The following is a 16,763-nucleotide window of genomic DNA, read 5'->3' on the forward strand; positions in this document are numbered from 1 at the left end:
GTCCTCTTGTCTTCATGCTGCGGCTCTGGCGCAGGCGTACTTTGTCTGCCCTGTTGAGGACAAGAAGCCCAGCGTGAAGACAAGAAGAGGACGTCATCATAAGAAGATGGGAGGCCCCGGACTGGACCGACGCCTCCGGACTGGACCACAACGCCCATCGGACCAGACCACAGCGGGACCGCCCCTGGGTGAGTATAATCTAACCTCTTTTTCTCATCTTTCAGGATACATCGGGGGCTTATCTACAGCATTCCAGAATGCTGTAAATAAGTCCCTGATGCCATCGTTGATTTTGGGGGTGACAGGTTCCCTTTAATTCTAGAGGCCAAAAGGGACTCCAACACCAATGACATCAAAACTCATTGTCACATGTATAATAGAACAATCACCTTTAGTGCTTACTACACTCAAAACCTTCAGATGTAGATGCATTTTAATAGGTTTGCCTCGTTCTGTCAGGAGTACACTGCTCTCCAGCCTCTTGGCTTCCAGTTTGCCAGGTGGGCAATGCACCCCTGCTTGACATTTTAGACCAACAAATGGTTGTGCCACTGGACTTACGACTCCATTTGGGGTATGGTGGAACGGTTTTCTAAGATGGCTCTCTGGCCGGGCATCCCTCCAGTCCTAAGCTTCCCACACAGTTCTTCCCACATGTATTTTGCCTTGACGGTCTTCCGCTTCACATAGTCTCGGATCGTGGAGTCCAGTTCACATTGAAGTTTTGGTGACATCTGTGCAAGCGGCTGAATGTCCAGCTGGACTTCTCTAACTCATACCATTCGTAGACCAATGTGCAAGTGGAACTTGTAAATCCGATTCTCGAGAGCTACCTTCGCCACTTTATCTCTGCCCTTCAGGATGACTGGGTGCCACTACTTCCCTGGACAAGGTTTCCTATAACAACTACATTGGGGAGCCTTCCGTTGCATCTCCATTCTTCATGGTTTGCTCACCAATACCTCGGTCTGTACAAAATTCTCATTCAACTTAATCCGGTGACTTACCATCTTCAGCTCCCTGCAAATTTTCGGATCCCAAACGCCTTTCATGTTTCACTCCTGATGCCATTGGTCCTGAATTGCTTCTCGAAGCCTCAAGCTACTTCTGCTAGCGCTGTTCTTGAGGGTCCCTCAGACGTCTTAGAGGTCAAGGACATCTTGAAACAAAAAATGTTGAGTGGAGGACCTGGAAGGACTTTGGACCTGCTGAGAATATCGGTGCCCCTGTCATCTTGGAGGTTTCTCTGTTGGACTGGCCAAGGAAGGGTGGGGGGCGCGTAAGGGTGGGGGTACAGTCACAGTGGTGGTTCAGTCACAATGGTAACTCATGCCTCCTCAGTGCTGCCCTACTCACCATGCGGCTTCTTCTCATGTCAGGCCATCCTGCTGAGTTATCTTTTGCAGCACTGCTGCATCTACATGTGGTTTTAGCCTTGGGGGGCGTGGTCAGTCTCTATAGGTATTTAACCTTGTGTCCTGCAGAGATTAGGTTCCCTGGCCTATCTCGTCCCAGCAGGGCCTATATTAGGCAGCTATTCCCACCACTCCTCGCATTTCTCAGTATTCTGTCTCCCGTTACCAACCCGGCTTGTTTATACGCTCAATTAGACTTCTCTATCCCTGACTCCGACTTTGTGTTGTGAACCCTTGCTGCCCTTCTTGACCTCAGACCATCTGACTACGCTTTTGCCTCGCCCTCCTGTACCTATTACTTGTGCTTCTGACCACCTGGTTAGCTGCTGCAGTACCGAAAACTGCCCTGGAGTGGTATCTGGTGTCTACCGGCAGCACAGCCTGTCCTCACTGTCAGAGGCCCTAGTGAAGACCCGGTAGTCACTAGTAGTAACGGCCCTCCAGAGTAACCCAACCCGTGATGCAGTGGGTCCACATAGTTTCTATGGGTTTCTGTCTAAATCCCCCAAAACCACAATTCAGACAAAATCCCAACTGAACCACTCACTTTTGAGACAGATGGAGTAACTTTGGACTCCGTCTGGTCTCTGTTCCGGCAATGTCCCATCATCTTAGGTGTCTTTTTAGCACACAAGCGTGGATGACTACAGTTCTGTGAATGCCTAAAAAGGATACCACCTGAGGAGATGCCATATGGATGTGTCTCCATCTGCGTCATTACGGTGGGTGGTTCCTTCAGGGGTTTCGTCTGAATCGCCTTTTGTGGTATTTACATGAAACCCAGACGTAAGAGCTCAGGGTAGAATTTAAAAATGCGATTCCAGCCTTATATTGGAAGCGATCAAAAATGTTACCACTAAAAACCCTAACTTATCCTGCACAAAACCATTCCTCAGTGAGGTCCGTCATCTGTCACTGGCAATATAGGGGGTTCCCACATTACTGGTAGAACAAAGACTCTGGGAAAAGGAACACATCTCCAACACCCCTCACATAAAATCCAATGAAATCTGCGCTCCCAAATCCAAATGCCCCTCCCTCTAAGCCCCACTATGCCTAAATGACAATAAGCAGCCACGTTTGGCATTTCTGTAGCAGGGAGAACCCAATGAACAATTTACGGGATGCATGTCACCAGAAGCACAAGCTGGCCACAATGTATGGGGGTGCTACAATATATAAGGACTCTACACTGTACAAATTAGTCACTGCAGCAGTAGATGAATTAATTGAGAGGTGCAATTTCTACAATGGGGCCACTCTTCAGGGTTTTCTGCTGTTCTGGCAGCTTTGGGGCTCCTCAAATGTCACCCGCAAACCATTGTAACAAATATGTTCTCCAAAAGCCAGCTACCGCTCCTGTCTTCTCAGCCCTGACATGTGGCATAACTGTAGTTTCTGACAACATTAGCGGCATCACTGTGTGTAAGAGAAATTGCGTAATAAATTGGGGGAAGGGGTTCAGTTTCACCTATTAACCCTTGTGTAACTGAAAAATTTGCGAAAATGTTATTTTCACATCCTAGTGCTATAAAATAATGTGATGCACCTGTAGATTCAAAATACTCACTACACCACTAGATGAAATCCTTAAGCAGTGAAATTTCCAATATGGGGTCACCTGGGGTGGAGGAGGGTTCTGCTGATCTGGCATGTCAGGGGTTCCGCTAATAGAGCCAACATTTTTTCAAATGGAATCTGTGATCTAAAAGCCAAGGAGCACTCCTTCCCATCCGATCTGTCATGTGCTCAAAGAGTAGTGTACAACCATTTATGGAGTACTGCCATGTTTGGTAAAAATTGCATAACAATTTATGGGGTCCATTTTCTCCTATTACCCCTCATTGAAATTATAAATTTAGTGATAAAACAGTGGAAAAAATGTAATTTTTGTTTACACATCTAAATATTATAAAGCTTTGTGAATCACCTGCAGGTTAAAAATTCTCAATACACCCCTAAATTAATTCTTTGAGGGGTCTAGTTTCCAAAATAGGGTCACTTGTGGGGGAACGTCTTCTGTTTTGGCATGTCAGGGACTTGCAAATGATACATGGCATTTACAATATATTCCAGACAAATTTACACTCCAAAAATCAAATTGTGCTCTTTTCTTTCCAAGCCCTACCATGTGCCCAAACAGCAGTTTTTGGGGTATCTTGTTTGGATGAAATTGCATAACAAATTATGGGGCCCATTTTTTCTTACTATCCTTTGTGAAAATTACAAATATGGGGCTAAAGCAACATTTTAGCAGAAAAAAACATAATTTTTGTTTTGACATCCACATTTTAAAAAGTTAAGTGAAGTACCTACAGGTTTAATTTTTTGCTGTTTTGGTACCCCAGGGGTTCTGCAAATAAAACATGGTGTCTACAATCTATTCCAGCCAAATTTACATTGCAAATGTCACTTCCTCCCTTCCGAATGTCCAAACAGAGCTTCTTGACTACACGTGGGGTATACACACTCAGAATAAAGTGGGTAACACACTTTGTGGTCTGCTTATTCATGTTACCTCTTGAAAAAGTGAAAAATTGGGGGCTAAAGCAACATTTTCTTGAAATAAATGAAAATTTTCAATATGATGACCTAATGTTATCAAATTCTGTATAGTACCTGTGAGTTCAAAATGCTCACTATACCCCTGGATAAAATCCTTGAGGGGGTATAGTTTCTAAAATGGGGACACTTGTGGGTGTTTTCTGCTATTTTGGTACCCTAGGTACCATGCAAATGTGACATGGTACCCGCAATCTATTTCAGCCAAATTTGAGTTCCAAAATTCAAATGGTGCTCCTTCTTCCCTGCCAATTCTCCAAATAGAGGTTTCTGGCCACATGTGGGTAGTATCAGCACCCTCATAATAAACTAGGTAATAAATTGTGGGGTCCATTTTGAAGTATTTGAAGGGTGCAGTTTTTAAAATGGTATAATTTTTGGGAAGATTCCAATATATATGCCTTGCAAAGTCAAAAAAAAATCTGAATAAGTCCCTAAAGAAACAGGTTTGTAAATTTCTTGAAATTAATGAAAAATGATTACTAAACTTCCAACCCTTCTAACATGCTAACAGAAAAAAATGTTGTTTGGAAAATGATGCAGATGTAAAGTAGACATATTGGAAATGTTATTTTGTACAGCATGACTAGTTGAAAGATTGAAAGTTTCAAAAGAGCAAAATTTTAACATTTTTTAGCCAAAATTCCAATATTTTTACAAACAAAACGCAAAACGTATCGACCTAAATTTACCACTAATATATTGTACAATGTGTCTCGAACAAAAACGGTCTCTGAGTCACTGGGATATGTTGAAGCCTTCCAGCATTATGAAGTTACCACATGAAGTGACACTGGTCAGATTTAAAAAAATGTGGCCTGGTCATTATGGTTAAAATTGGCTCTGTCAGTAAGAGGTTAATAATGGCTTTATTCCTAGGTGTGGTGTACATGAATGGACATGTGTTTGCTGTTGGCGGATTCAATGGCTCGCTCCGAGTCCGTACTGTTGATTCATATGACCCAGTGAAGGACCAGTGGATAAGTGTAGCGAACATGCAGGACAGGAGAAGTACTCTAGGGGCTGCAGTCCTCAGTGGGCTGCTGTATGCGGTGGGAGGATTTGATGGCAGTACAGGTAAGAGTTTATGATGCAGTTATGTTACTTGGTGCATTTCACGCTATATGTAGTTTAGTCATAAAGTTACCACTTTGTGTATAGATTTGTATGTATTTTATATACAGTCATGAAGAAAATATACAGTTAAGTCCATATATATTTGGACACAGACAACATTTTTCCAATTTTGGTTATAAACATTACCACAATGAATTTTAAACAAAACAATTCTGATGCAGTTGAAGTTCAGACTTTCAGCTTTCATTTGAGGGTATCCACATTAAAATTGGATGAAGGGTTTAGAAGTTTCAGCTCCTTAACATGTGCCACCCTGTTTTTAAAGGGATCAAAAGTAATTGGACAGATTAAATAATTTTAAATAAAATGTTCATTCCTAGTACTTCGTTGAAAACCCTTTGTTGGCAATGACTGCCTGAAGTCTTGAACTCATGGACATCACCAGACGCTGTGTTTACTCCTTTTTGATGCTCTGCCAGGCCTTCACTGCGATGGTTTTCAGTTGCTGTTTGTTTGTGGGCTTTTCTGTCTGACGTTTAGTCTTTAACAAGTGAAATGCATGCTCATTTGGGATGAGATCAGGTGACTGACTTGGCCATTCAAGAATATTCCACTTCTTTGCTTTATTAAACTCCTGGGTTGCTTTGGCTTTATGTTTTGGGTCATTGTCCATCTGTAGTATGAAACGATGACCCATCAGTTTGGCTGCATTTGGCTGGATCTGAGCACACAGTATGGCTCTGAATACCTCAGAATTAATTCGGCTTCTTCTGTCCTGTGTCACATTATCAATAAACACTAGTGACCCAGTGCCACTGGCAGCCATGCATGCCCAAGCCATCACACTGCCTCCGCCGTGTTTTACAGATGATGTGGTATGCTTTGGATCATGAGCTGTACCACGCCTTCGCCATACTTTTCTCTTTCCATCATTCTGGTAGAGGTTGATCTTGGTTTCATCTGTCAAAAGAATGTTCTTCCAGAACTATGCTGGCTTTTTTAGATGTTTTTTAGCAAAGTCCAGTCTAGCCTTTTTATTCTTGATGCTTATGAGTGACTTGCACCCTGCAGTGAACCCTCTGTATTTACTTTCATGCAGTCTTCTCTTTATGGTAGATTTGGATATTGATACGCCAACCTCCTGGAGAGTGTTGTTCACTTGGTTGGCTGTTGTAAAGGGGTTTCTCTTCACCATGGAGATTATTCTGAGATCATCCACCACTGTTGTCTTCAGTCGGCGCCCAGGTCTTTTTGCATTGATAGTTCACCAGTGCTTTCTTTCTTTCTCAGGATGTACCAAACTGTAGATTTTGCCACTCCTAATGTTGTAGCAATTTCTCAGATGGGTTTTTTCTGTTTTCGCAACTTAAGGATGGCTTGTTTCATCTGCATGGAGAGCTCCTTTGACCGCATGTTTACTTCACAGCAAAACCTTCCAAATGCAAGCACCACACCTCAAATCAACTCCAGGCCTTTTATCTGCTTAATTGAGAATGACATAACGAAGGGATTGCCCACACCTGTTAATGAAATAGCCTTGGTTTCAGTTGTCCAATTACTTTTGGTCCCTTTAAAAACAGGGTCGCACATGTTAAGGAGCTGAAACTCCTAAACCCTTCATCCAATTTTAATGTGGATACCCTCAAATGAAAGCTGAAAGTCTGAACTTCAACTGCATCTGAATTGTTTTATTTAAAATTCATTGTGGTAATGTCTATAACTAAAATTAGAAAAATGTTGTCTCTGTCCAAATATATATGGACTTAACTGTATGTACATCCTCTTTGAATTCTATTGAGTACATATCAAAATATAATTAAAAAAAACATCTGGTCCTTGGAAGGCTTTAAAATAGATTAAATACAACATCCCATAAAATTAAATTCAAAAGAATAGATGGAATATAAATCCAAAAAAGGCCTACAATATACCATCCAAAACACAGAAAACCCATATAACATAATTTTTATTATTTCTTAAAATGCCCAACAAATGGGGAAAGAAGAATATCCACATACTCAGTTCCACTGAGCACACGCATCAGAATTGACCACCGACGTATGCTCAGTGGGATCTTATATAGTGACCAGGCTCAATAGCCCAGCCCCTGAAACGGACGTCACTGATGACGACTGATTTCAGGGTGGAGGCAATAACCGCAGCCTCTGCCTCCCTCATGACGACTTGGTTGAGTATCCTAGCATGCACTGGGCGTTCTCAGGTGAAGCGTCATCACACCGGAAATAGTAAAAAAAACCAACAAAACATGAGCGTAGTGATTGAACGATAAGGACTTTTTAATTAACGTATAGTAGAAAAAAATTAATTATGACATTAGATGGATAAAAGATTTAGGATTAACATTTTTAGTTTTGGACCACCACTTCAAGGCTTTTTAACGCCTAGATGGTATTTATATTATGTCCTGATTGTAAAACCTTACAATTCAACGAGGGTGTACTCAGGTTTTCTCAAGACTGTCTGTATGTATGTATGTCTGTATTATATTGTTTACAGTGGGGAAAAAAAGTATTTAGTCAGCCACCAATTGTGCAAGTTCTCCCACTTAAAAAGATGCGAGAGGCCTGTAATTGACATCATAGGTAGACCACAACTATGAGAGTCAAAATGAGAAAACAAATCCAGAAAATCACCTTGTCTGATTTGGCACAAGATTTATTTTGCAAAACATGGTGGAAAATAAGTATTTGGTCACCTAAAAACATGCAAGATTTCTGGCTCTCACAGACCTGTAACTTCTTCTTTAAGAGGCTCCTCTGCCCTCTCTAATCTTTTTAAATGGGAGAACCTGCACAATTGGTGGCTGACTAAATACTTTTTCTCCCCACAAGTATATGCAGCCCGCAATGTCAGTAATTGAAATTTTCCTTTTTTTTTTTCTCTTTCTTTTTGCTGTTTGGCTACATCCGAGATTTGTTTGGATGACAGATGCGGCATGCTTAGAGAAACTTCACTCATGAAATATGTAGTATGTTGTGTAAACCAGCATAGAAAGCATATTTATATACATATAATGCAACTTAGGCCAAAGTAACCAGAATTAAAATGGTCCTAGTCAATAACCAGGCTTAGATTTCAAAAAGTGATAAAATAACTATTTTCTTAAGGGGGGTAAACAACATTTTCTTGTGTTTTCTGATGTCCTAAGGAGGTATACAGAAATATTATTCTGTTTTTGCAGGTCTGGCGACTGTTGAAGCTTATAATGTGAAGGCAAATGAATGGTTTCATGTAGCACCAATGAACACTAGGAGAAGTAGTGTTGGAGTTGGTGTTGTTGGAGGTGAGCTCTCCAATAATGTACTGGTCGTTATGGAATTTTGATAAAACTAGGAAGTGTTAATGATCTTTCTGAAGTCACCAATGTCATAATGTTAATTTCTTGTACTTTCTAGGAATGCTGTATGCTGTTGGCGGTTACGATGGGGCATCACGACAGTGTCTTAGCACAGTTGAATGTTATAACCCTAGTACAAATGAATGGAGTTACATTTCCGAAATGGGCACACGAAGGAGTGGAGCAGGTATGAAAGACAATGGGCGCGATGATCATCAAAACTTCCATGCCAGAATTCTGGCGTAAAAGCTTGCAAACTTTTCTTGCATCTTGGATTTGCGCCAAAATTTTGCGAGTTTTGACCTTTTCACGTGAGTTTTTTCCAGCTCAGCCAAAATGTTAGCATTACGCCACAGCTCATCTAATTCAAGACAATCTGTGGTGTTCCCTACGCCAGAAATCTCACTTCAGAGTGAGATTTCTGGCATGGCACACGGAGGTGCACAACAGTCGTCATATGCTTCAGATTCATGAAGAGGAGTGTCTGACTTCAGCTTGCCCCCTCACCAAGATTGGTGTGAGCAATGACTGTCTTGATGACTTGGGCCCAATGTATCAATATTTCAGTTAGTGAAAAGTATGATGATATACCTTAGTGCTAGATGGTTCCAAAGTTGGCTTGCTGAATTTATAACGATGTATTGCTGTCTGTTTTTTTTGCACTATTAAAACATTTTGCTGGTCACCATTTAATTCTGTAGGGCCATTTTGAAATGACACTGTGCAGGAAATGTAGGCCATACAGTACACACGTGCCCTATACGGTGCCACATATTGTATGTAATACCGTGAGCATTTACGGGTTTGATCCCAGGAATAGATTACATGGTCGGTCGTATTACAGTAGATGTGCACAGAATAGGTTTTTACATTGGAGCACAAGTCCGAGATTACATGTGCTTGGTTACATACAGGCTGTGAGGTCATACGTGATTTATACGCTCGGTGTTTAAGTCCTATTTTTGTTTGTAGGTGTGGGAGTACTGAGTGGATTGCTCTATGCAGTTGGGGGCCATGATGGCCCATTGGTTAGAAAAAGTGTTGAAGTTTATGACCCCTCTACTAATATGTGGAAGCAAGTGGCTGACATGAATATGTGCCGGAGAAATGCAGGTAAGTTGCGTGACATGTTACACCAGACTTATAATGTCTCCCTACATATCCCACCCATGGTTTCCAGGCTCTCCTGAGTCTGTAGGGTTAATGTGGAAAGAACACCAGAATCCTAGTAAACGAGCTCCATTGCCTTATACTGCAGAGCTTCTGTTTTATTAGCGAAGGTGAAATATCCTATTCGGACAGAGGCATCTAGAGGAGTAGCCCAACGTGCCGCCCAGCAGACCTCACCTTCATGACCACCATTATCTACTGCTGTTTTCTGTATGTTGCTGGCTGCAGTGTTTACTTGGCTCCATTAATTGTGCAGGTTCATTGAAGTTTATCGTACGCTGCGCTGTTCTCTGATTATAGTCATTGTTTGTATTATTCTCTATCTATTATTGCCCTTTTATGAGGTGTCATTCTCAGCCATGGCCTTGACTTATCTGCAGAGATTCCTGCATTTTGGGGCTGTACAGAATCCAGCCAGGGCTTATCTGCTCAGCTGTGACATGGAGTCGGTGGGTGTATATAGCACTACATTGCTCCACAAAGAGAAGTTCCAGCTGTTTGGCCCATGCCGTTCTATGGGATATGTAAGAAATGTAAGAACAAGTATGTTGACGTGGACCTACTTGTCCGCAGTGTGACTGTGCTAGAGAGCTGCATATAAAGTGTTCTCATCCTGCACCATATGGGAAAAACACCCATAGAATATGTTCTTTCTAAAAGGGCATACAGTATTTTCAAATACAACTTTAATATATTTTCAGAAAAATTTAGCAACATATGAATTTTACCTTGTTGGAGATTAATGAAAAAAATTAATTTCATTATATAATTGAATGTTACAAAATATTTGGGTTTTAAAAGTAAACTTTAGTGCTGCCAAGTTTAATTACAAACTAATTTTGAGATTAATTCTATAACTATATATAAATTAAATGACTCCAAATCCATTACATGAAAAGTGTGTGAACAGTTTTGGGATCTGTGTATTTAATGTGGCCATGATTTCATCCTCGATGTCCCTGTGAGGCTTTGTTCACACAGCGTTTTTTGAGATGGTGAAACAAGAATTTCAAGCAGAAGCAACTTCTGGAAACGCTCCTTCTGTGTGGCGTTTTATAGGGGCTTTTCTTTCCTGTAGCGTGTTCTGTAATATTTTGTTAAGGTTTAAGGATTTTTTAAATGTTATTTGGAGGTAGAGACCAGGGGACATTTCCTTACACTTTTTTAAACCTCACAGACGCTTACAAAACATTCACCAGATTCTCCGGCGTCTTTGTAGCGTTTCATTTCCCTTCTGCTGTAAAATATGGAGTGGCTTCATAGTGGCAACCGATCAAAATATCGCTTCATAAATCTGAGTGCACATACTCTAACAACAATCACTTACATAATTTCTTTCCCATCTGACAACCATCATACCGCACGCCATGTTAACCGATCAAGCTACTGACAAATTGTCAGATTTCCTGCTTAAACAGGACTATGTGCTGTTGAGAACAATGGCTCTTCAGCAAGCTTGTTCGTTTCAATTGTTGGGTGCTTCACACTAGTCAATTATTGGGAAATGGGCATTCCTAGGAACACTTTTCATAATGAGCCATAGAAATGCACCCTAAGTCTCTGCCACACCTTCCCTGGGAACAAAAGTTTACCGGTTCCAAGCTTTAAGGTCCATTGAGACTAGCTTACCAGTGGAGCTGATCGACCACCGGTTATTGTTTGCTGATTGGCGGCCGTTTAATAACCTGTTTACACAGGCAGACCCTGCTACAGATGTGCACTGACCGATCAGTAATCATTCAGTGTGCATAGGCAGCTATTGTTTTCTATAGCACAGGTCCTGTTTACACAGACTGACGTGCTGCCGAACACTGACCTTTTGGGAAAAAAAAGATTATTTCACCTGACAAACGTTTTGATTGCCCGTCAGGTGATCGGCATTCTGTTTAGTCTGCAAAATTATTGTGAAACCAGTAGCTGAAATCCTCCTACCCTGTGCCCTGTTCTGTGGATCTGTACTATTGAATCCAAAGGAAGAATCTGTAATTTGCCAAATGTGGACATGTCCTTTCCTGACCTGAGTCGCAGTTGCGCCATTGTTTATGGAAACGTCTATTATCCTTCACTTTTTCTTCCTATGTTTAGGTGTTTGTGCGGTTGATGGCATGTTGTATGTTGTCGGAGGTGATGATGGGTCTTGTAATTTGGCATCAGTGGAGTATTATAACCCAGCGACTGACAAATGGACACTTTTGCCATCGTGTATGAGCACAGGGAGAAGTTATGCAGGTAAATATTTTTTTAAGCACTTTGTACTTTGTCCAGTGTGTTAACATAAGTCTGTGATCATTTTATCAAATGTAACTATGACCCCATTGTACTTCATCTTACTGGAATGGCTGATGACCGTTTCTGCTCAGAATAAGGTAAATGAGCACCAAAAAGTATTTAAGAATATAAACAATACAATTGGCCATATGATCTAAATTACCGGTGCACAAAATTGCCTGGTCAGGGGCGGACACAGACAGGAGGGGCCCTTTTGCCAGCACTCTATGGGGTCCTCACTTATCCCATCCCTCATCATAAAGCACCTAATTATTTTTCTAACAAAGTAATTATGACGTTTTTGTTCAAGCCCTCATGTGTGAGCTCATCGGTAGTAGCGAACTGTGGCCCCCTAACCTATTTGTCTCTTTTGTAGCTGCACAGGTTGCACCAATATACCATTGGTCGCCACTGATTTTTTTTTTTTTTTTTTTTTTATAATTTTTTTTTTAATTTTCCATTTTTTTTACCACCAAAATAATAATGAAAAAAAAACAACTATATAAGTGTGGTATCGCCGTAATCATATTGACATAGACAATAATGTTAGGTTATTTTTACCACAAAACATACGCTGTAAGAGCAAATCCCAAGAAAACAATGTCACAATAGTTTTTCTCTCTCTCTCTCTCTCTCTCTCTCTCTCTCTCTCTCTCTCTCTCTCTCTCTCTCTCTCTCTCTCTCTGTGTGTGTGTATATATACACACGGTATATTTCTATATATATAGATATATATAATCGGACCAAAAGTTTGGACACACCTCCTCATTTAAATTTTTTTCTGTATTTTCATGACTATGAAAATTGTACATTCACACTGAAGGCATCAAAACTATGAATTAACACATGTGGGATTATATACCGTATTTTTCCGACTATAAGACGCACTTTTTTTCCTCCAAATTTGGGAGGAAAGTGTGGGTGCGTCTTATAGTACGGATATAGCATGTGGGGAGGGGGGCAGCAGCAGTGGGATCGCAATGATATCCCACTTCAGGATGTCCCCTCTGCCTGAATCAGCTGCTGGGGAAACCACATGGCCCCGCTGATTAAGTGCAGTGAATATTCATTAGCCGCTCCCCGCCCACCGATCAGCTGAGCGGGGAGCAGCAAATGAATACTGCACTTAAGCAGCACACAGTTTCCCCAGCACTGATTCTGGGGAGAATCTGTGTGTCCAGGGGAGGAGGCAGCAGCAGCAGGGGCCAGGAGATCGCTGCATACCTCCCTGTGCTGGACGAGTGCTGTGCAGGAGGACCTGTGTGATGTCAGGAGTGGGCGGGCTGGAGCATCACATGGCAGCTCAGAGCCCTCCCTCTTCTGACATCATCATAGGTCCTTCAGACTCCCACCTAGAATCTGCAGCTTCCTCTTATGTCCTGCGCGTGCGCTGTGGAAAGGCAACAAGAGAGAGGGCTCTGTGTGTGCAGCCATGGGATGCTCCAGCTTTTACCTCACCACAGGCTGGCTCCCACAATTAAGAGGTTAGTCTTTACAAAACACAATAAAGCACTCTGCCACTCCTTTGGTGAACTATAACTCCCAGCATGTCATAGGATCTGCAGGACATGCTGGGAGTTATAGTTCTCCCATGGGATTTTAAAGCAGCACTCCAGTGTTATTTTGCAGTGCTGGAGTGGTGCTTTCACTATAAGCCCTGTGCCCCCATTCTTATACTCACCCTCCAGTGTCTTCATATAGTACTGTACAGACACCACACTGGTCCCGCAGCTTCCAACATAATAACATACTATTATATATAATAACACCACATATAATAGTATGTTATTTATGTTATTAAATATTTTACCACATTTTTTTTGCTTCAAATATTTTTTTTCCCTATTTTCCACCTCTAAAACCTGGGTGCGCCTTATAGTCCGGTGCGTCCTATAGTCCGAAAAATACGGTACTTAACAAAAAAGTGTGAAGCAACTGAAATTATGTCTTATATTCTAGGTTCTTCAAAGTAGCCACCTTTTGCTTTGATGAAAATTAATGGTGTCATTCAAAATACAACTCGTCCTGAATAAAATAAGCCCTCATACATCAATTTTGACAGAAAAATAAGAATTTTATGGCTCTAGGAAGGGGGGAAACGAAAAATCAAACAAATTGGGAAGGGTGGTAAATAACTAAATATCCAAAGAGGCTCCAAAGATAAAATTCAACATTCTACTGATTGGTGCTGGTCACATGGGTCAGACCGTCAGTAAGTGACCACCTGCCATCAGGATAGATGATATCTTTTTTACATTGGACAATCCCTTTAAGGTCAATTTATTCAGGCTGATTTTATATACAATTCCATTGGTTCTTGTTTATTCCCGTCCTTATGTCCTGACACAATAGTATGATGACAGAATGATCCAATTGACTGACGAACAAGCATTTTGCTTGTTCGTCCGCTGGCCAACAGCTTGTTTACACGGGTCAATGATTGGGCCTCATGAACACTCGTTTGTCCAATATTGGTTGTGTAAATGGATCTTTATTACGTTAGCCATTTTGAACTGAAATGTCTTTCTGCTTCTATAAAGCGTTTCTATAATATTAACTGGTTGATGGGATTTTGGAATAATATAACACATATCTTGATGTTTCATTATGTTAGGATATGTTCATATGCATTTTAAAGCGTTTTTTCACTCATACAAGGCAGCAAGAAAGTGGTCAAAATGCTGCATAAAACGCAGTGGTGTTTTCACAGGTTTTTCGCATTTTTAATGACTAAAACTAACTGTATTATTATTATGTACTGTAGACAAAGCCCACATGTAATCCACACCCGAAAAATCCTGCTGCAAAAAAAGAAAAAGAAAAACGACAAACGCCTAATAGCAGACATTTTGTAACCATTTTGGCTGCAGAAAAAAAATGCAGCAAAAACACTGCGTGTGAACATAGCATTAGGGTATAACTGTCAAAATCTTTGAACAGTCAGGTAACGTGTGTACCATATTTTGCGGACTATAAGATGCACCCCAAATTTTGGGGAGGGATATAGGAATTTTTAATTTAAAATAATAGTCCTAATTTACGTTAGCTTACCAGTGGATTGGAGGGGCGGTGGCGTAGCGGTGTCACAAGAGGCAGGGTCGGTGCTGCAGTAAGCCGGTGGAAGCAGGAGTATGGCAATGCTGTGGGCCCCATGGCTGGGAGTAGGGTTGTCCCAGCAATGCGAGGCTGTGGCCCCTAGGCTTCAACAAGATGTCTGCAGAGGTGGCACATGCGCAGATTGAGATCTTGGCTCGTCATGGAGCCAAGATCTAAATCTGCGCATAGACTGCATCCAGCAGCCATTTTGCGAAATCAATGGACAAAGCCGATACTCTGCTCATGCCTCACCGCCGACATCTTTTGGGGGCCTAGGGCTTGCATCCTCACATTACGGGTCAACCCCTCCTCCCAGCCTGGGGTCTGCAGCATTGTCCCTCTCCTGATTGCTTCCTGCCTCATGTGACCCTTCTCCACCTCCGCCATCCCACCCACTCATCCCCTCGCTTAACTACAGTCGGACTATAAGACGCACCCTTATTTTTATCCCAAATTTGTGGGAGAGGGGGATGGTGTGTATCTTATAGTCCAAAAAAATACGGTATATGTTTTAATTTATTACTGGGTTCCATTTTTTCCATTTGTATATGTAATACCCTCAAACCCTGCTTGTCTTCTCTCTATAGGTGTTACAGTTATTGATAAGCCATTATGATCTGAGCTTTGGCCTTCTGACAGCACGGGTATAAAGTGAAGTGTGGCATTACTTCATTGCTTGGAATATCAAGCTGTGGGAAAGGAAATGAAAGCCTTTTCGTCTGCAGTAAAGCGCAGCAGCCGCCGAAGATTACCCTAGGTTGAAGTATTGCTCAGAGTTCTTCTGAGGGGAGCAGCAGATGTCTGGATTGTGATATGATTTATGACATTTGTTCACACAATTCTTCCCAACTGTGACAAAAAAAAGAAACAAAGCTGCTTTCATGTCATCCAGCTCTCGCTGACCACGGTTGACTAAAGGATGTCTATGAAGAAGTGTATTTGGTGAGGTGGACTAGGCAGTATAGTGAAATGGATCTCTTTTGGAATCTACATTGGTAGAATGTTAGGAGTTATGTTTTCACATACGAGGATGCTTTTTTCAGCTATGTGAATAAAATCTAAACTGTGTGTGTATGTCTGTGCATACGTGTATTGTATAATTGTAATTGCTGCTTTTTTCAAAGCAGTCCAACTGTTGGGTTACTGCACTATTTATATTTGGCACAGTCCTAGGAAAATTGCCAGTACAGTTGTGAGACAGAGTTGTATTTTTTTTTATTATGTATATTTAAAAAGTGCCACATGATCTGGTCAGTGGCATTTGGGGAGGGGGGATTGTACGAACATTGCCAAATGTTTTTATAGAACAAAAATAAATTATGAATCGATGATTATTTATGATGTGGTTTGTATAAATTTGCACAAATTATATTGTAATTCCTTTCTTTACATGAAGGAGTCTTATAGCATGGCGATGATTTTTCAGTTTTCCAAATAAGCTTGTGAATATGCATGATTTATTTAAGTATTTGTCAGTGTAGTTAAATTATTTTACATGAAAGGGGCATCAATCAGATGTGTTTTCTTATGAACATTTTCTTTTAGCTTTTAACAACACTCACATGTACGTACAATTGATTACATATTTCTTTCAATAAAATTTTTGTATCACAATGTGACTGTTTTTACCTTGACTGGAGAACAGTAATTGTAATGGTGCATTTACACAAGTAGATAATACGTGTACAAGCGTTTATAGGAACACTTGTTCCCTATTATCCACTGGGGCAAACATGCTTGCAATGACCCTACAAACGAGGAAAACGCCCATTCATCAGGTGACAGGATTATTTATGCTGGCATAAAAATCGTTATCG

The 16,763-nt window shown here is 41.1% G+C and overlaps 1 protein-coding gene across 3 annotated transcripts in view; it reads left to right on the top strand.

Moving 5' to 3' along the window:
- KLHL2 (kelch like family member 2) overlaps positions 1-16,560 on the top strand; it is a 146,757-nt gene extending 130,197 nt beyond the window's left edge. For all 3 annotated transcript variants that reach the window (XM_077279459.1, XM_077279461.1, XM_077279462.1), the window contains 6 exons: positions 4,857-5,054; positions 8,257-8,358; positions 8,471-8,599; positions 9,385-9,525; positions 11,668-11,811; positions 15,534-16,560. In XM_077279459.1, the coding sequence (XP_077135574.1) occupies positions 4,857-5,054; positions 8,257-8,358; positions 8,471-8,599; positions 9,385-9,525; positions 11,668-11,811; positions 15,534-15,562 (743 nt within the window). In that variant the 3' untranslated portion in view covers positions 15,563-16,560. The remainder of the gene's footprint in view (positions 1-4,856; positions 5,055-8,256; positions 8,359-8,470; positions 8,600-9,384; positions 9,526-11,667; positions 11,812-15,533) is intronic.
- Positions 16,561-16,763: the final 203 nt, after the last annotated feature.

Source organism: Ranitomeya variabilis, chromosome 1 (assembly GCF_051348905.1).
Source record: "Ranitomeya variabilis isolate aRanVar5 chromosome 1, aRanVar5.hap1, whole genome shotgun sequence".
Lineage (NCBI taxonomy): Eukaryota > Metazoa > Chordata > Amphibia > Anura > Dendrobatidae > Ranitomeya > Ranitomeya variabilis.